At 42.6% G+C, this 20,529-nt stretch overlaps 3 protein-coding genes across 8 annotated transcripts in view; 2 read left to right on the plus strand and 1 right to left on the minus strand.

Annotated features, from left to right (window-relative positions):
* Nucleotides 1-263: 263 nt before the first annotated feature.
* LOC121845081 (zinc finger protein 180-like) lies at nucleotides 264-7,057 on the minus strand. The gene is made up of 2 exons (XM_042315875.1): nucleotides 6,564-7,057; nucleotides 264-2,099 (listed from the first exon to the last, which is right to left on the minus strand). The coding sequence occupies exons 1-2, from the start codon at nucleotides 6,799-6,801 to the stop codon at nucleotides 955-957; spliced, it is 1,383 nt and encodes a 460-aa protein (XP_042171809.1). The 5' UTR covers nucleotides 6,802-7,057; the 3' UTR covers nucleotides 264-954.
* Nucleotides 7,058-9,954: 2,897 nt separating this feature from the next.
* LOC112241679 (zinc finger protein 436) lies at nucleotides 9,955-16,501 on the plus strand. The gene is given in 5 exon segments (XM_042315874.1): nucleotides 9,955-10,994; nucleotides 11,459-11,556; nucleotides 11,692-11,869; nucleotides 14,879-15,679; nucleotides 15,682-16,501. Coding segments are annotated over 5 exon segments (1,587 nt in total). The 5' UTR covers nucleotides 9,955-10,522; the 3' UTR covers nucleotides 15,720-16,501.
* Nucleotides 16,502-16,812: 311 nt separating this feature from the next.
* LOC112241325 (zinc finger protein 436-like) overlaps nucleotides 16,813-20,529 on the plus strand; it is an 85,503-nt gene continuing 81,786 nt past the window's right edge. Inside the window, exons 1-2 of one of the 6 annotated variants that reach the window (XM_042315872.1) lie at nucleotides 16,813-17,545; nucleotides 18,159-18,342. In XM_042315872.1, coding sequence (XP_042171806.1) covers nucleotides 17,306-17,545; nucleotides 18,159-18,342 — 424 coding nt within the window. In that variant the 5' untranslated portion in view covers nucleotides 16,813-17,305. Of the gene's footprint in view, nucleotides 17,546-17,936; nucleotides 18,034-18,158; nucleotides 18,343-20,529 lie in introns of those variants that run through there. The other 5 variants (XM_042315871.1, XM_042315867.1, XM_042315870.1 and 2 more) reach the window with 5 other exon arrangements.

The following is a 20,529-nucleotide window of genomic DNA, read 5'->3' on the forward strand; positions in this document are numbered from 1 at the left end:
ACAGGAATCCCAGTAAGGCTTCTTTCCAGACCACAAACCAGAAAAAAAACATCACCCCTGTTTTATAAAACCTCTATTGGCTTCCTGTTTAGGAAGCTTCCTGTTTGCTCACCTCTATTGGCTAACTGTTTTATTCAACCTCTATTGACTTCCTGTTTAGTATCAAATGTCAGATTGTGCTGCTCACTTTTAAGGTTCTCCAGAGTTAATGCACCTTCATACATATGCTATAACTTCTAGAGAACTACTCCCCAGCACCACACTACCATCATCAGACTAACAGCCTACACTATTCAGAAAAAACTGTTGCATTAATCAAGTCCTTTTTAGAATCAGCACCTGTTTTATTCTGACATAGTGGAATAATACTGATGGGAACATTCATGGAGGTATTGAATGTTTTTAATGTCCAACGTTATCATCAGAACAGCATTTTCATATTCCTTGATGACTAGTACACAAATTAAGTCAACGAAACACAACAACAACTAAATTAAAGAGGTTTCAAGGTTAGAATAAAGGAATCTGAATTATATTAATCTACTTGTTGGTTTACAATTTGAAATAACCAAATCATCAAATTAAACATCCACGTGTATCCATTCAATCAATCAATGTCTATAATCAAAGCGAAATACACATTTCATTTGATTAAATCCGATTTAAGATATTTGGAGGTTAAAATAGAAAAACAAATGTAGACCTAATTTTGAGTATGATTTTATATATACAATTAGATTTCATGTCAACATCTAAAAACAAAAATTCTTAATCAAATACATAAGTCAGAACACAGCCTCTTTTTTTCTCCCATGTGATTTCAGGTCCCCTGAAAGTGTATTTGGGCAATGAGGAGCAGTGGTATGTCTTCTCCTCCTGTGTTTGTACTTTCTCATGCTCTTTCAAGTCCTTTAAATGAACAAAACCCTTTTCACACTGGGAAAAGAGGTGAGGCTAGCCAACTTTGTGTGTCACCTTATGCATTTTCAGGTTCCCTAACCAGGTAAAACGCTTTCCACACTGACGGCATTGGAATGGCTTCTCTCCTGTGTGTGTCATCTCATGTGTTTTCAAGTTCCCTAACCGGGTATAACTCTTTCCACACTGCAAGCATTGGAATGGCTTCTCTCTTGTGTGTATTCTCTTATGCACTTTCAGATGCGATGACTGGAAAAATCCCTTACCACACTGAGAGCACTGGAAAGGCTTCTCTACAGAGTGTTTTCTCTCAGGCTTTTTCATGTCCCCTAATGACACGTACTTATTTTTTTCACACTGGGAGAAGTTACATGGCTTTTCTCCTGTGTGTGTATACAGCTTATGTGATTTAAGGGACCCCAACCTTCTAAAACTCTTTCCACACTGGGAGCAGTGGTAAGGCTTCACTCCTGTGTGTGTTCTCTCATGCTCTTTCAGTTGTCCTGACCAGCTAAAACTACTTTTACAATGGGAACAGTGATAAGGCTTTTCCCCTGTGTGTATTCTTTCATGTGATTTCAGGTCCCCTGATCGTGAAAATGTCTTTCCACACTGAGAGCATTGGAATGGTTTTTCCCCTGTGTGTATTCTTTTATGTATTTTAAGGTTCCCTAACTTCGCAAAACTCTTTTCACACTGTGAGCAGTTGTAAGGCTTCACTCCTGTGTGTATTCGCTCATGCATTTTTTGGTTCCCTAAACGGGTAAAACTCTTTCCGCATTGAGAGCAGTGATAAGGCTTTTCCCCTGTGTGTGTTCTTTCATGTGATTTCAGGTCCCCTGATCGGGAAAATGCCCTTCCACACTGAGAGCATTGGAATGTTTTTTCTCCTGTGTGTATTCTCTTATGCTCGTTCAGATGTGATGACTTGAAAAACCTCTTTCCACACTGGGAGCAGTGGTAAGGCTTCTCTCCTGTGTGTATTCTCTCGTGTTCTTTCAGTTGCCCTGACCAGCTAAAACTCTTTCCACACTGAGAGCAGTTGTAAGACTTCTTCTCTGCATGTGTTCTCTTGTGGTTTTTAAGACTCCCTAAATGGGTAAAACTCTTTCCACACTGGGAACAGTGGTGTCGTCTCACTGGTTCAGACGTCCCTGGTTCCTCTGAGTCGGGTCTCTCTTCTGCCAAAGACAAACAGTGGTTAAAACAGGGAGACCTGAATGGAAATCTCCACATACATTTTATCATCTTAGTCAGAGAGACTTACAGTCAGACTAGCATTGATCCATGTGCTCCATTGACATGTGACAGTCCATTGTTCTTAGCATGTGATGCATGTGCTCCATTGTTCACATGACCCATGTATTTTTACACTGTGTGGCTTTAAGGGAATAGTATGGTCACTATCCAGAGCAACTTGTTAGTGCATCCATCTTAAGGTAGCTTGGTGAGACAACCACAACAGTGATAGTAAATACAGTTTCCCTCAGTTAGTGCATCCAGTGATAGTAACCACATTTTCCCTCAATTTATAATGACCCGGCCTGTGTCCCATAATGGAACCACCCAATGGTATTATGCATTGACCTTCACATAATTAACATTCTAAAATATGTCAGAATAATGTGGGCATTGCCTGACTAAATAAACAGCCTGACTAAATAAACAGCCTGACTAAATAAACAGCCTGACTAAATAAACAGCCTGACTAAATAAACAGCCTGACGAAATAAACAGCCTGACTAAATAAACAGCCTGACTAAATAAACAGCCTGACTAAATAAACAGCCTGACTAAATAAACAGCCTGACTAAATAAACAGCCTGACTAAATAAACAGCATGCTCCCCACACAAACACAGTAATGAAGTCTGTCCATGTGGTAGTAGTCAGTCTGTCCATGTGGTAGTAGTCAGTCTGTCCATGTCAGTCTGTAGTAGTCAGTGATAGTAGTCAGTCTGTCCATGTGTAGTAGTCCAGTGATAGTAGTGATAGTAGTATGCCCAGTCAGTCTGTCCATGTGGTCTAGTCAGTCTGTCCATGTGATAGTAGTCAGTCTGTCCATGTGGTAGTAGTCAGTCTGTCCATGTGGTAGTAGTCAGTCTGCCCATGTGGTTGTAGTCAGTCTGTCCATGTGGTAGTAGTCAGTCTGTCCATGTGTCCATAGTAGTCAGTCTGTCCATGTGGTGTAGTCAGTCTGTCCATGTGGTAGTAGTCAGTATGCCCACGTGATAGTAGTCAGTCTGTCCATGTGGTTGTAGTCAGTCAACCATGTGGTTGTAGTCAGTCTGTCCATGTGGTAGTAGTCAGTCTGTCCATGTGATAGTAGTCAGTCTGTCCATGTGATAGTAGTCAGTCTGTCCATGTGATAGTAGTCAGTCTGTCCATGTGATAGTAGTCAGTCTCGCCATTTGAGATGTTGAAGACAGAGTTATTCAGAGGGTCAGACACGAGGCGTATGTGGCAGGGGCTTCTAACGATCATGGATTATTACCAAATGAAAGCCAGTCAAGTGGCGGACACCAACGCCGTCCGACAGGACGAGCTACATACTGCAGAGGAAAACGAGGCTACTCTCCACCACCAAGACCGTTGCTATGAGGTTCTTGCTGTGGAATGCAGTGATTGGTTTTCACCAGACACAACAGGACCCCAATATCATGGAAAATGGATCTCTCATACATGACAGTAGTGTCATGTGGTGGATGGTGAGCCGTGCATTGCATGACGTGCAATTTTGTGCTGTTCCTATCAGAATAAATCTACATGACTGGTGCTACATGTTGGAGTTCCGTGTCGATGACTGATTATACACAACGCAAGACGAGTACTGTTACACAGGCCTGTAAATACACAGTTGACCAGGCCTGTAAATACACAGTTGACCAGGCCTGTAAATACACAGTTGACCAGGCCTGTAAATACACAGTTGACCAGGCCTGTAAATACACAGTTGACCAGGCCTGTAAATACAAAGTTGACCTATAAATACAAAGTTGACTAGGCCTATAAATACAAAGTTGACCTATAAATACACAGTTGGCCTATAAATACAAAGTTGACCTATAAATACAGTTGACCAGGCCTATAAATACACAGTTGACCAGGCCTGTAAATACACAGTTGACCAGGCCTGTAAATACACAGTTGACCAGGCCTGTAAATACACAGTTGACCAGGCCTGTAAATACACAGTTGACCAGGCCTGTAAATACACAGATGACCAGGCCTGTAAATACACAGATGACCAGGCCTATAAATACACAGTTGACCTATAAATACACAGTTGACCAGGCCTATAAATACACAGTTGACCAGGCCTGTAAATAAGTTGACCAGGCCTATAAATACACAGTTGACCAGGCCTAAATAAATAGGCCACAGTTGACCAGGCCTGTAAATACACAGATGACCAGGCCTATAAATACACAGATGACCAGGCCTATAAATACACAGTTGACCAGGCCTGTAAATACACAGATGACCAGTTGCCTATAAATACACATTTGACCAGGCCTGTAAATACACAGATGACCAGGCCTATAAATACACAGTTGACCAGGCCTGTAAATACACAGTTGACCAGGCCTGTAAATACACAGATGACCAGGCCTATAAATACACAGATGACCAGGCCTATAAATACACAGTTGACCAGGCCTATAAATACACAGTTGACCAGGCCTATAAATACACAGTTGACCAGGCCTATAAATACACAGTTGACCAGGCCTATAAATACACAGTTGCCAAAGTCTTACAAACAATTTACCCTTCGCTAAGCACTGAACCCCTTTATTACTGTTGCAACCCAGGACAACATTTTCCCGGGAGGCCCCATTCCCCTACTACAGGAGAAAACCCCTCACATTGATCTCAAAATGCTCTTGATATTACAGCTGTAGAACCTTTTGAGGATCTCAGGACCCATGCCAAATCTTTTTAGTTTCCTGAGGGGGAATAGGCTTTGTCGTGCCCTCTTCACGACTGTCTTGGTGTGTTTGGACCATTCTAGTTTGTTAGTGATGTGGACACCAAGAAATTTGAAGCTCTCAACCTGCTCCACTACAGCCCTGTCGATGAGAATGGGGACGTGCTCGGTGCTCCTTTTCCTGTAGTCCACAATCATTTCCTTAGTCTTGGTTACATTGAGGGATAGGTTGTTATTCTGGCACCACCCAGCCAGGTCTCTGACCTCCTCCCTATAGGCTGTCTCGTCGTTGTCGGTGATCAGGCCTACTACTGTTGTGTCGTCAGCAAACTTAATGATGGTGTTGGAGTCGTGCCAGGCCATGCAGTCGTGGGTGAACAGGGAGTACAGGAGGGGACTGAGCACGAACCCCTGGGGAGCTCCACTGTTGAGGATCAGCGTGGCAGATGTGTTGCTACCTATCCTCACCACCTGGGGGCGGCCTGTCAGGAAGTCCAGGATCCATTTGCAGAGGGGGGTGTTTAGTCCCAGGATACTTAGTTTAGTGATGAGCTTTGAGGGTACTATGGTGTTGAACTCTGAACTGTAGTCAATTAATAGCATTCTCACATAGGTGTTCCTTTTGTCCAGGTGGGAAAGGGCAGTGTGGAGTGCAATTAGAGATTGCAGCATCTGTGGATCTGTTTGGGCGGGTATGCAAATTGGAGTGGGTCTTGGGTTTCTTGGATAATGGTGTTACTGTGAGCCATTACCAGCCTTTCAAAGCACTTCATGGCTACGGACGTGAGTGCTACGGGTCTGTAGTCATTTAGGCAGGTTGCCTTTGTGCTCTTAGGCACAGGGACCTAAGAACTGGCAGGTAGATTTAGTTTCTCCCTATCTTTGGCCAACACTCCAGTACAAGTAGGTGGCAGTAACGCACCATAGCGTTGGATGCCAACTGACGGAAGAAGAAAAGATTTCTCAGCTTTTTTTTTGCATCACTCAACTCTCATTTATAATGAGTCTCATTTGCAATGAGAGGGATGTAGTTAGGCCTATGTATTGTTGATGTGTTGCTGTAGTCGTGGATGGAGCAGAAGGATAGAACGTGCGCGAGAGGAACGATCAATAGGCCTTTGCGTCATAATTACCTTGAGAAATCTGACCTACAATTTGTAAACAAAGCTGCTGTACATAAAATTCGTAAAACCTTCAGTTTCAATTGGATGTTTTTTTGTTTTTTTTTTACCTTTATTTAACCAGGCAAGTCAGTTAAGAACAAATTCTTATTTTCAATGACGGCCTCGTGGGTTAACTGCCTGTTCAGGGGCAGAACGACAGATTTGTACCTTGTCAGCTCGGGGATTTGAACTTGCAACCTTTCGGTTACTAGTCCAACGCTCTAACCACTAGGCTACCCTGCCGCCCCAATGTGACCCAAATGGCAAATTAATTTCGAGATATTTTAAACCAGCAAAAAAAGTTACATTATATTTGGGACTTACTGAGTCTATGGGATGTCGAGTATTTAAACTGAACGAAGCACTGCATGAAGAGATATGGGAAGCATTTGATCCATTACTAACGTGCTGTTGGTGCTTTGTAGCTGTAACGATTCCTACAGTACAGACCAACATTTCCAAGTGTAGAACTTCAGTAGAATGCACCTTAAAAACCACACAATGATTCAACAACAGCAGAGGTTGTGCCTCTGTTTTTAAGACAATACTCACTGGAGTTAATCAGATCTCCAGTCTCCTCCTCCAATGTGACAGTAATCTCGCCCTCCTCCTTCGATCCAAACACTTCCTCTTCCTTTTCTTCTTTCGCAATAAAATCCTCTTCTTTCACTCTGAAGTCGTCTTCCTCTTTTTTCACCGTAACTTCTTTATCTTTCGCTTTCATGAGAGTGTTTTTCTCCGTCCAGCAGACCTCTTCTTTAGCAGGGAGGGAGTAGTTTAGTGAGTTCATGGTCGGGATGTTAGCTAGCTAGTTAGCATTAGTGCTGAACTAATTTAGCAAACCAGCTAGCTGACTACTAACAACGTAAAATGAAATTACATGCGGCAACTAGCTATAAAACATAAGTTTGCTTAAAACACAGAGGCTAATATACACAGAAAGTGTCTAAAGAGCTGTAATGTTTCGGCTTTGTTGGCTAGCAAGCTACCGAAGAGGCTTAACTAGCTGTTGTTGAAGAAGCGTCCCGTCCACTAGATTATACGTCACACCACAAGACGCACATCGCCCTCTATTGACTGGAGTGGGTAACGCAGTTGAGCGAAAAGTTTATTCTATTGCCATTTACGAACTTGAAAACACGACATGGGTACATGTATTTCACAAGATAGTTTGTTTATGGACAGACTGAATGAGTTGCAATGTTGTACAGCAAGCTTGGGCCCAACTAGTCAAGCAGTATGTTAAGGGAGGGGGCCATAGCATTATCATAGCGTTGAAGTACAGTTTTGCTGCCTCTGTAATCAAACAATGCTGTATGTGTAGAACATTATAGGAGACGCAAACATGAGTCACTGAGCCACTTTGTAACATGGGACCATTTCTGCTGTGAGTTCTTGTGCAGCTTGTTGTTTCTCTTTGCATGCACATATCACTGTATAGTCTGCATGTGTACTTTGGACCCAGTACAGACAGAAGGCAGATCATTACTGTAGAGGCTGAACAGGATGGGGCCCCAGTAAACAGCTAGGCCTGTTTCAACACGTGCCGCCCAAACTGCTGGCTTCCCCAATAGCATAGGCCTATACATTCGTGGTTTGAAACAATCCACAGCTATTTAAGGATCTTGAATAATTTTACTTAGGAGTAATTATGTAATTTTGGCAATTTGTCAATTTATTTTAGGGGAAGGGCGAGACCCAGATGCAGACACGGGAGCCAGATGGTTCGAGTCTCTGATATTTATTATATTCCAAGGGGCAGGCAAGAGAATGGTCATGGACAGACAAAGGATCATAAACAAGGTCAGAGTCCAGGAGGTACAGAGTGGCAGGTGTGCTCGAGGTCAGGGCAAGCAGACTGGTCAGGCAGGCAGGTTCAGAGTCAAGGCAGGCAAGGGTCAAAACTGGGAGGACTAGTAAAACAGAGATGAGTGGGAAAGGCAGGCGCACGGCAAAACCACGCTAGTTGACTTGATAAGAGAAGACGAACTGACAGACAGAGAACACAGGTATAAATACCCAGGGACTAAATGGGGAAAACAGGTGACACCTGGAGGTGGGTGGAGACAATCACAAAGACAGGTGAAGCAGATCAGGGCGTGACAAAGCATCTGAACTGTGCACCACCAACTTTCCTTTCTAATTCACAAGAGGCTGAAACCAGAGATCTGTATATAATGATGAGATCCACCATAACAATGTGAGTCGTTGTCCCTAAAACGTGTATGCAGATGACAAGCTCAGTAATGCATATTATGCCCATAGAAACACATTGGCCTTATTCAGGACAGGTTTTGGCAAGTGAGCCCTCTCGTTTTTGACTCTTCCTTTCTGCTGAAACAAGCGAGCAAAACAGCATTGCACAGTGGAGGTGTCATAATACCCATAAAACCTAGCGGTCAAACAGGGAAATGGTTCCAATCATTTTTCCACCATTCATTTTTCCCCATATGGGATTTTAGAAACACTTAAAATAAGGGCTGTGTTTCGTGTCGGTTTATCTTGTCGTGACGTTTTGATAACCATATAAATCTCTCTCGGACAAGGTGACTTGTCAATATATATTCGGCGTGTGCAGGATTCTGTACTTTACGCACGGTCTCTGCTGTACTAGTTGGGCTGATCAGAGAACAGGTTTATTGAAGTTAGATCAGTCTCTGCTCCACTAGTTGAGCTGATCAGAGAATAGGTTTAATGAAGTCAGATCAGTTTCTGCTCTACTAGTTGGGCTGATCAGAGAACAGGTTTAATGAAGTCAGATCAGTCTCTACTCTACTAGTTTGGCTGATCAGAGAACAGGTTTAATGAAGTCAGATCAGTCTCTACTCTACTAGTTTGGCTGATCAGAGAACAGATTTAATGATGTTAGATTGAGGTAAATAAAAAAGGTGTTCCAAAAGGGAGGATTTAAGATACTCTTTGAAGAGGAAGGTGGGTTTCAGATGTTTTTGGGAAGATGGGCAGGGTCTCTGCTATCCTAGCTCCAGGGGGATGATGGACAGGGTCTCTGCTATCCTAGCTCCAGGGGGAAGATGGACAGGGACTCTGCTGTCCTAGCTCCAGGGGGAAGATGGACAGGGACTCTGCTGTCCTAGCTCCAGGGGGAAGATGGGCAGGGTCTCTGCTGTCCTAGCTCCAGGGGGATGATGGACAGGGACTCTGCTGTCCTAGCTCCAGGGGAAGATGGACAGGGACTCTGCTGTCCTCGCTCCAGGGGGAAGATGGGCAGGGTCTCTGCTATCCTAGCTCCAGGGGGATGATGGACAGGGACTCTGCAGTCCTAGCTCCAGGGGGATGATGGACAGGGACTCTGCTGTCCTAGCTCCAGGGGGAAGATGGACAGGGACTCTGCTGTCCTAGCTCCAGGGGGAAGATGGGCAGGGTCTCTGCTATTCTAGCTCCAGGGGGAAGATGGGCTGGGTCTCTGCTATCCTAGTTCCAGGGGGAAGATGGGCAGGGTATCTGCTATTCTAGTTCCAGGAGGAAGATGGGCAGGGTCTCTGCTGTTCTAGCTCCAGGGGGAAGATGGACAGGGACTCTGCTATCCTAGCTCCAGGGGGAAGATGGTATTCACAGATGCTCTATGTTAACCAAGGGGTTTTTAAATGTAACATCAGTAGGTTAGAGAAGAGAAAAGGGCGGAAGCGGTATTTATGACGGTCATAAACCTTTCCCCCAGGCCAACGTCATGACAGTGATGTGGACACCAAGGAACTCTCGACCTGCTCCACTACAGCCCCGTCGATGTTAATGGGGGCCTGTTTGAACCCGCCTTTTCCTGTAGTCCATGATCAGCTCCTTTGTCTTGCCCACATTGAGGGAGAGGTTGTTGTCCTGGCACCACACTGTCAGTTCTCTGACCTCCTCACTGTAGGCCATATCATCGTTGTCGTTGATCAGGCCGACCACTGTTGTGTTGTCAGGAAACTTATTATCTGTAAGACGAAAGATAAAATATATCAGCTTATTGTTCAATTATTATGACGTTCTTTCCTATACAAAAGTGTTGGAACTATTGTTTCCAAACTGCGTTACCCACTCCAGTCAGCAGATGGCGATGTGCGTCTTTCAGGTGATGCTTCTTGCGTGACGTATAATGGACGGGACGCTTCTTCAGGAACAAACAACACGGCTACTATTTCAACCACCTCGGTAGCTTGCTAGCCAACATAAGACTGAAACATTCAGGTTTTAAATATGTTAATGTCCATTAGCTGATCTCAGTGTTTAAAAACAGTTCAGTTGACGTATTAACTGGTTAACTTGAACCTAATGTGCTTGTTCAATTTGCAAACGTGTTAAAGATTGATACTGAGCCTAGCACTAGGCTAGCCGCTAATGCTACCTAGCTAGCAAACTAGCTAACATCCCTGACCATGAGTTCACTAAACTACTATTCCCCTGCTAAAGAAGATGGCTACTGGTTGAATTTGCAAACTTGTTAAATATTGATACTGAGCCTAACACTAGGTTATTCGCTAATGCTAGCTAGCTAGATAACATCCCTGACCATGAGCTCACTAAACTACTCCTCCTCTGCTAAAATAGAGGATGTCTGCTCTATGGAGAAAGAAGCTCTGGCTCTGAACATTGTCGTGAAAGAAGAAGAGGAGGATATTACTGTGAAAGGAGAGAAAGATGCTCTGGCGCTGGACATTGTCGTGAAAGAAGAAGAGGAGGATATTACTGTGAAAGAAGAGAAAGATGCTCTGGCGCTGAACATTGTCGTGAAAGAAGAAGAAGAAGAAGAGGAGGATATTACAGTGAAAGGAGAGAAAGAACCTTTCAAAATTAAAAAGGAGGAAGAGGAGGCTGTTATAGTGAAGGAAGAAGAGGCTGTTATTGTGAAGGAAGAAGAGGATGATGTTATAGGAAAAGAAGAGAAAGAACCGCTTAGAGAAGAAGAGGATGCTTTCTCAACAAAGGTGAAGAAGGAAGACGTTTTGGGAGTGAAAGAGGAGACAGAATATCTCATGAACACCCGTGAGTACTGTCTTAAACAGGGACACAAACTATGCCGTTGTTGAACTATTGTGTGGTTTTTAAGGGGCATTCTACTGAAGTTCTACACTTGAATATGTTGTTCAGTACTGTAGGAATTGTTAAAGGGTCAATCTGCCATTGGTTCATATATTTTGGGGACTTTTAAATTAGATTTATTGCATTCTCCATGTGGTCTATATTAAAGTTCCCGTCATCTAATATAACAGGCTTTTAAAATTCACTATTGAAACATAATCTCTACTTAAAATATCAAAGGGACGGGAAAGGCACCCATTTCGTGGAATGACCCTTTAACATTTGCATCACAAACAATATTTTATAAAATCATGATGAAAGTGGCCATTTTAGGCCCTTTTTAGACATATTCATGCCTCTTGTAAGACTCTGTGATTGGAATAGACGGTCATACATTTACCATCTGTTTCATGTTCTCATTCACACAGGAGAGAGACATGACTATGGTGGATCCTCTGGGGAGCCTCAACAACATCCTGATGCTGACGAGGAAGAGAAGAGTCTCTCCAGATCAGAACACCAGATGGTACAGCTTGGTCTGGACTAGCAAACAGCTTGCTCTATCGGGGTCTGGGCTGGGTTTCTGTAAAGCACTTTATGTCAACAGTGACATCAGCATCCATAATGATATGTGTCTGTGTCTCCTCTTTATGGTTACCAGGACAACGCTAGCCCTTCCTCCCTCCTGGAGTCCCCGTGTCGTGCCTCTCCCGGTAGCTCCTTACTGCTGGGTATGAAGAGGTTGTCTGTGCTGCTGGTGGACTGCAAGAAAACAACAGGGCTGAGTGGAACTGTGAGAGGAGGAGAAGAGAATAAAGGATCAGATTTGACTCATCAAAGTAAGTGCTGTAGTTTAGTTTGAACAAATAAAATAGATCTGCCCACTGGTATCTGTTCCCATTAGGGCTGTCCCCAACTAATACAAATACAGCTTTGCAGACTCTTGGCATTCTCTTCAACCAGCTTCACCTGGAATGATTTTCCAACCGTCTTGAAGGAGGTCCCACATATGCTGAGCACTTGTTGGCTGCTTTTCCTTCACTCTGCGGTCCAACTCATCCCAAACCATCTCAATTGGGTTTAGGTCAGGTGATTGTGGAGGCCAGGTCATCTGATGCAGCGCTCCATCACTCTCCTTCTTGGTCAAATAGCCCTTATATAGCCTGAAGGTGTGTTTGGTCATTGTCCTCCATTGAAAAACAGATGACAGTCCCACTAAGCGCAAAGCAGATGGGATGGCATTTCGCTGCAGAATGCTGTGGTAGCCATGCTGGTTAAGTGTGCCTTGAATTCTAAATTAATCGCAGACAGTGTCACCAGCAAGCACCATCACACCACCACCTCCATGCTTCACGGTGGAAAAAGACACGGCGGTTGGAACCAAACATCTAAAATTTGGACTCATCAGACCAAAGGACAAATTTACGCCGGTCTAATGTCCCTTACTCATGTTTCTTGCTTGGTGTCCTTTAGTGATGTGTTTTTTTTTTGCAGCACCATGAAGGCCTGATTCACGATGTCTCCTCTGAACAGTTGATGTTGAGATGTGTCTGTTACTTGAACTCTGAAGAATTTATTTGGGCTGCAATCTGAGGTTCAGTTAACTCTAATGAACTTATCCTCCGCAGCAGAGGTGTAACTCTGGGTCTTCCTTTCCTGTTGCGGTCCTCGTCAGAGACAGTTTTCATCATAGCGCTTCAAGTTTTGTGTGACTGCACTTGAAGAAACTTCGAAAGTTCTTGACATTTTCGATGTTGACTTACCTTCATGTCTTAAAGTAATGATGGACTGTCGTTTCTCTTTGTTTATTTGAGCTGTTCTTCCCATAATATGGACTTGGTCTTTTACCAAATAGGGCTGTCTCCCCTCTACCTTGTCACAACACAACTTATTGGCTCAAACGCATAAAGAAGATAAGAAATTCCACTAATTAACTTTTTTAACAAGGCACACCTGTTACGGATATATTCAATCTCTCCCTATCCCAGTCTGCTGTCCCCACATTCTTCAAGATGTTCACCATTGTTCCCATACCCAGGAAAGCACCCAGGAAAGCAAAGATAACTGAACTAAATGACTGTAGCACTCACTTCTGTTATCATGAAGTACTTTGATAGACTAGTCAAGGATCGTCTCACCTCAACCTGTCACCCTACCTGACACCCTACCTGACACCCTAGACCCACTTCAATTTTCTTACCGGGTCCATAGACGATGCAATCGCCATCACACTTCCCTATTCCATCTAGACCAGAGGAATACCTATGTACGAATGATGTTCATTGACTACAGCTCAGCATTCAACACCATAGTAGTTGACTACAGCTCAGCATTCAACACCTCCAAGCTCATCATTAGGCTCAAGGCCCTGGGTTTGAACCCCGCCCTGTGAAACTGGGTCCTGGACTTCCCGCCCCCAGGTGGTGAAGGTAGGAAACAACACCACTTCGCTGATCCTCAACACAGAAGCCCCTCAGGGGTGCGTACTCAGTCCCCTCCTGTACACACTGTTCACTCATGACTGCACGGCCAGGCATGACTCCAACACCATCATTAAGTTTGCCGATGACACAACAGTGATAGCCCTGATCAACGACAAGACAGCCTATAGGGAGGAGATCAGAGACCTGTTGCCAGGCCAACAACCTCTCCCTCAACGTGATCAAAACAAAGGAGGTGATTGTGGACTACAGGAAAAGGATGACCGAGCCACGCCCCCATTCTCATTGACCGGGCTGTAGTGCAGCAGGTTGAGAGCTTTAAGTTCCTTGTTGTCCACATCACCAACTAACTAACATGGTCCAAGCACACCAAGGCAGTTGTGAAGAAGGCACGACAAAACCTATTCCCCCTCAGGAGACTGAAAAGATTTAGCATGGGTCCTCATATCCTCAAAAAGCTCTACAGCTGCACCATTGAGAACATCCTGCAACAATTTCAATTATTTACAGTTCATATAAGGAAATCAGTCAATGTAAATAAATAAATTAGGCCCTAATCTATGGACTTCACATTACTAGGCAGGGGCGCAGCCATCCACCCACTGGGGAGCTAGTCCCACCCACTGGGGAGCCAGGCCCAGCCAATGAAGCTGTCCGGGTGGCTGGTCTAAGACAATGTGGAGGTCCTGGACTGGTATGGTTATACGTAGTCTGCGGTTGTGAGGCCGGTTGGATGTACTGCCAAATTCTCTAAAACAACGTTTGAGGTGGCTTATGGTAGAGAAATTAAGATTCAATTCTCTGGTAACAGCTCCAATGGATATTCCTGCATGCCAATTGCACACTCCCTCAAAACTTGAGACATTTGTGGCATTGTGTTGTGTGACAAAACTGCACATTTTTAGAGTGGCCTTTTATTGTCCTCAGCAGAAGTTGGACCTGTGTGATGACCATGTGGCATATCATGAAGCTGATTAAACAGCAACTGTCAGGTGGATGGATTATCTTGGCAAAAGGATGTTAACAAATTTGTGCACAAAATGTGAGAGAAATAAGCGTTTGTGCGTATGGAAAAAGTCAAATTATGTATCTTACAACTATGAAGGTTATATACTGTATTTTGAACCACCTGCTCGATAGGAATCCATCGATATCTGTGTCTTGAGGGTCCTAGAACTTTCTAGTTGTTTGTAATCTGACTTCTAAAACATAATTAATAAATAAGTAAGTAAACATATCAGTAATTACCAGGAAGGTCTACAACATAATTTGTTTTAAATTATTACATGTTTGAAAACTGGCCTCAGGTTGAGGGCTCTGATTTGGATTAAACCTCATAGCAAGCACTTTTATCATGGGGAGATTTCATTTTGGTCTCTCTTTAAAAAAAAACATTGTCTTTGGCAGGAGAAAAAACTAATTTGGAGGAACCAGAGACATCCAAACCAGCAAGACGGCACCTCTGCTCCCAGATTGGAAAGTGTCTTACCAAGCTAGGAAGCCTGAAAAGACATGGGGGGACACACACTGGAGAGAAGCCACACCATTGCGCCCAGTGTGGACATAGTTTTAACCAGTTAAGAAGCCTGAAAGCTCATGAGCGAATACACATAGGGGAGAAGCCTTACAAATGCTCAGACTGTGGGAAGACATATTACTCATCATGGTCACTTAAAGTTCATGTGAGAACACACACAGGGGAAAAGCCTTACCACTGCTCCCAGTGTGCAAAGAGTTTTAGCCAGTTAGGATACCTGAAAGCTCATGAGCGAATACACACAGGGGAGAAGCCTTACCACTGTTCCCAATGTGGAAGTAGTTTTAGCCAGTTAGGAAACCTGAAAGTTCATGAGCGAATACACACAGGGGAGAAGTTTTACCACTGCTCCCAGTGTGGAAAGAGTTTTAGCCAGTCAGGAAGCCTGAAAACTCATCAGCGAATACACACAGGGGAGAAACCTTACCACTGCTCCCACTGTGCAAAGAGTTTTGTCTATTTAGGACATCTGAAAGAACACATGAGACTGCACACAGGGGTGAAGCCTTACCAATGCTCAGACTGTGGGAAGACATATTACTCATCACAGTCACTTAAAGTTCATGTGAGAACCCACACAGGGGAAAAGCCTTACCACTGTTCCCAGTGTGCAAAGAGTTTTAGCCAGTTAGGACACCTGAAAGCCCATGAGCGAATACACACAGGGGAGAAGCCTGCTCCCGCTGTGCAAAGAATTTCACCAAATTATGAAGCCTGAAAAAACACATGAGACTGCGTACAGGGGAGAACCTTACAAATGGTCAGACTGTGTGAAGACATATTGCTCATCACAGTCACTTAATCATCATGTGAGAATCCACACAGCAGAGAATAATTACTTATCGTGTGTATATTGATATTTCACATCACATTGACTTAAAATTCATCAGAGAACATACACAGTTCTCCCGTTGTCTTATATTGTTGACTAAGAATGTGTTTACTTGTTTTTACTTGTTTTTACCAGATGAAAATGTATGTAAAAAATGTAAATTAAAATGTACTTGTACAAAGAATCCTAATAATACAGGGATAATACAGGGATATTTGGATGTGATGCATTTGCTCCATTGTTTACATTTGCATTGTAGCAAATTGAATATAAAGAAGATCAGGTTCCTTTTTTTAAATGGTCCTTTTTTAAACTGTGACTGTGTGTTTATCTGAATGTAATTGTTGACATTTGCATTGTTGGCCCACTGATGATTTAATTAAATTAAAATGTTCACAGACTCTGTAATGGAAAATGTTAATTGTATGTGTGTCCGCATAACTGAGTATGTGACTAACCTTGTGAAACTGTCCTATTATAATCTCCTGTTTTTGGGAGGATCATTCTGTGTTGCAAACCAGCTGCACCTGCATCCTTGTATGAATAAAGTCCCTCCCAGGAACAGGAAACTATAAAGATATGTGCTCATCACCCAATGCTTCAGGAATTCAGACTGTCTATACTGCGCTGTGTAACTCTGTTATTGTCTCTGAGCTCAGAAATAAAGAATATTGGTTTGACTTGGACTCCAGCAGATCCTTATTTTATAATATATAAAAGGGAAAAAAGTATTTGATCCCCTGCTGATTTTGTACATTTGCCCACTGACAAAGAAATTATCAGTTTATGATTTTAATGGTTTATTTGAACAGAGAGACAGAATAACAACAACAAAAATCCAGAAAAACGCAAAATGTTATAAATAGAAGAGGAAATGCCCTGTCTGTCTGAGTGTGTGCATTTGTCTACCACTATGGTATAGCTGTTATCAATGACGCTAATGACAACCATCTCCTGGTTGATGGAAAAGCTTTCCCAAAAAACGTTGTCAATTAAATGTTAGCAGATGGCGTTGTCAATTAAATGTTAGCAGATGGCGTTGTCAATTAAATGTTAGCAGATGGCGTTGTCAATTAAATGTTAGCAGATGGTGATATGAGTCTTTCAGGTGATGTTTCTTGCGTGACCTATAATCTGGTTGGACGGTAACAGGAGGCTTCTTCAACAGCGACAAAAGGCTTCTGATTCAACCAAAGCGGTGGTTTGCTAGCGAACCTAAAACCGAAACATTGAAGCGCTTTTGACCAATCTTGTGTATATTACTCTTAGTGTTTACATTGTTGTGTGTATATTATTCTTGGTGTTTAGAACACAATTATATTTACGTATCTACTAGTTCATCTAAACGCTTAAATTAGCAAATGTGTTAACTAGATACGGCACTAGGCTAATCTCCCGGAGCATAAACTCACTAAACTCAACGGAGAAAGAAGCTCTGGTGAACGGAGACGAAGAAGCTTTCAGGATGATAAAGGAGGAAGAGGAGGCTATTGCTTTGAAAGAAGAAGTGGATGATATTACAGTGAAAGAGGAAGACGGGAAAGAGGTCAGAGTGGAGGAGGAGGAGGAGGTAGCAGCTTTCAGAATCAAAAAGGAGGAAGATTCCATAACATTGAAAGAAGAGGAAGAGGAGGATATCTCAATTAAAGAGGAGGAAGATGTTTTAGGAGTGAAAAGGATGAGACTGAAGTACCGATTAACACCAGTGAGTACTGTCTTAAAAACAGGGGCACAAACTATGCCGTTGTTGAACTAATGTGATTTTAAAAAAAATATTTTTTTTTATAGGGGTATTCTACTGAAGTTAAACACTTGAATATGTTGTTCAGTACTGTAGGAATTGTTAAAGGGTCAATCTGCCATTGGTTCATGTTTTGGGGACTTTTACATTAGATGTGTTGAATTCTTATACTTATAACAAAGGGACGCAAAAGGCATTATGGAACGACCCTTTAACATTTGCATCACAAACAATATATTTAGAAATCATGATGAAAGTGGCCATTTTAGGCCCTTTTTAGACATATTAAAGCCTCTTGTAAGACTGTGATTGTAATAGAAGATCATAAGTTTGTTTGATGTTCTCATTCACACAGGAGAGAGACATGACTATTGTGGATCCTCTGGGGGCCTCAAGAACATCCTGATGCTGACGAGGCAGAGAAGAGTCTCTCCAGATCAGAACACCAGATGGTACAGCTTGGTCTGGTCTAGCATACAGCTCTTTTGGGGTCTGGGCTGGGTTCCTGTAAAGCACTTTATGTCAACAGTGACATCAGCATCCATAATGGTATGTGTCGCCTCTTTATGGTTAACAGGACAATGCTATCTCAACCCCTTCCACCCTCCTGGAGTCACTTTGTCGTGCCTCTCCCGGTAGCACCTTACTGCTGGGTATGAAGACGTTGTCTGTGCTGCTGGTGGACTGCAGGAAAACAACGGGGCTGAGTGGAACTGTGAGAGGAGGAGAAGAGAAGAAAGGATCAGATTTGACACATCAAAGTAAGTGCTGTAGTTTAGTTTGAACAATTACAATAGATCTGCCCACTGGTATCTGTTCCCATTAGGGCTGTCCCCAACTAATACAGCTTTGCACACTCTCTCAAATCTTAAACTGCATTAACTGCTACTGTTTGGGTGGTGGACCAGTCTTGGTACACATGGGGAAACTGTAGCGTTGCAGTTCTTGACACAAACCGGTGCACCTAATACCATACCCTGTTCAAAGACACTTCAATATGTTGTCTTCCCCATTCACCCTCTGAATGGCACACACACAATCTATGCCTCAATTGTCTCAAGGCTTAAAAATCCTTATTTAACCTGTCTCTTCCCTTCATCTACACAGATTGAAGTGGATTTAACTTGTGACATCACTTAGCCTGGATTCACCTGGTCAGTCTAAGTCATGGAAGGAGCAGGTGTTCTTAATGTTTTGTAGACTCAGTGTAAAGCGCTACAGTTAATCAAGTGCTATTTGCATGTGATGCATTTGCCATATTGTGTCCAGCAGGGCAAGTAGTTCTGACATCATAATACACCCTTCTGATAATCAAGTGATATTTGGAATGTCTGAGTTGTTCTATGTGATGTCATAATACACCCCTCTGATAATCAAGTGATATTTGGAATGTCTGAGTAGTTCTATCTGATGTCATAATACACCCTTCTGATAATAATGTTCTATATGACCCCTCTGATAATCAAGTGCTATTTGCATGTGATGCATTTGCTCTGTTTACAGGTTTATTCGTATTTTATAGAGCGTGGCTTTAAGGGAATAGTACCGTCACATCTAGATTAAAACTAATGTAAAAAATGAGCAGAGAAAATGTGTATTAACACGCTACCTATTCATCTAAGTTATTCTGCCCTTGAAGTGCGTTCCCATGCAAAACTAGACAGATAGCTAACAACTAAGTCTTCAATAAAACTTCCAAGGCGTGACTTTTCTTGAATGAATATATTGAATTAATATTAAAAATATTTAGGTTGTGAAACTACAAAATACAGAAAAGAATATACTTAAGTATTCAATTCACATCGATATACTGTAGCTGTACATTATTATTAGCTGTACATTATACATTATACATTATACATTTCAAGTTGAAGTTGCATAAATACAAAGCACGTGCCAATGTGCCAATGTGCCAATGTACCATGCCAATGTACCATGTATCTGGCATGAGGCCAAACCATATAGCTAATTGTTACTCATATGGTAATTGGCTCCTTTCATTACTCTAATAATGTGCAACCACCTCTGTAAAATAACAAAGCAGAAACACTAGAAACAGTAACAAACTTCAGTATTGTATGTTTTACAATGCGGCATACCTGATTGGCAAGGTAATTTGTGTGAGTAAATGCAACCAACTAACATTGATTAGTAAGCAATTCTATCAATAACAAGATTATCATCACTAGCAACATGCTTGAATCGAACTTACAAACAAATATTTTCCGAGGATGAAGCGTGACAAGAAATAACTGCACTGAAAGACCTGAACCGTAGCGCTTCTATGCGCGCAGAACGAATTCTCTACTTGCTGTTTCCGTACAGTCTTTCTAAGTACCAGAAAGCTCCACTAGGGGCGATAAACACCATGGAACACAATGAAAATCCATCGTTACCACGGTAATAAAAACAGTCTGTTACCTTCTGACAGGATGGCGGCACAGAAGTATGTATTAATCATCTACATATTCATATTGAGCTTCTACGTCTGTGTACAGGAACGTATTATTTGGAAGAGAAAATGTATCAGCTTATTATTAAATAATTATGACGTTCTTTCCAATACAAAAAGTGTAGTAACTATTGTTTCCAAACTGCGTTACCCACTCCAGCCAGCAGATGGCGATGAGCGTCTTTCAGGTGATGCTTCTTGCGTGACGTATAATGGACTGGACGGACGCTTCTTCAGGAACAACAACACGGCTACTCTTTCAACCACCTCGGTAGCTTGCTAGCCAACATAAAACTGAAAGATTGACGCTTTAGACCATGTTAATATACATTAGCTAATCTCAGTGTTTAAAACACATTTCAGTTGACGTTAACTTGAACCTAATTTGCATGTTCAATTTGCAAACGTGTTAAAGATTGATACTGAGCCTAGCACTAGGCTAGTCGCTAATGCTAGCTAGCTAGCTAACATCCCTGACCATGAGCTCACTAAACTA

Source organism: Oncorhynchus tshawytscha, unplaced genomic scaffold, assembly GCF_018296145.1.
Source record: "Oncorhynchus tshawytscha isolate Ot180627B unplaced genomic scaffold, Otsh_v2.0 Un_scaffold_328_pilon_pilon, whole genome shotgun sequence".
Taxonomy (NCBI): domain Eukaryota; kingdom Metazoa; phylum Chordata; class Actinopteri; order Salmoniformes; family Salmonidae; genus Oncorhynchus; species Oncorhynchus tshawytscha.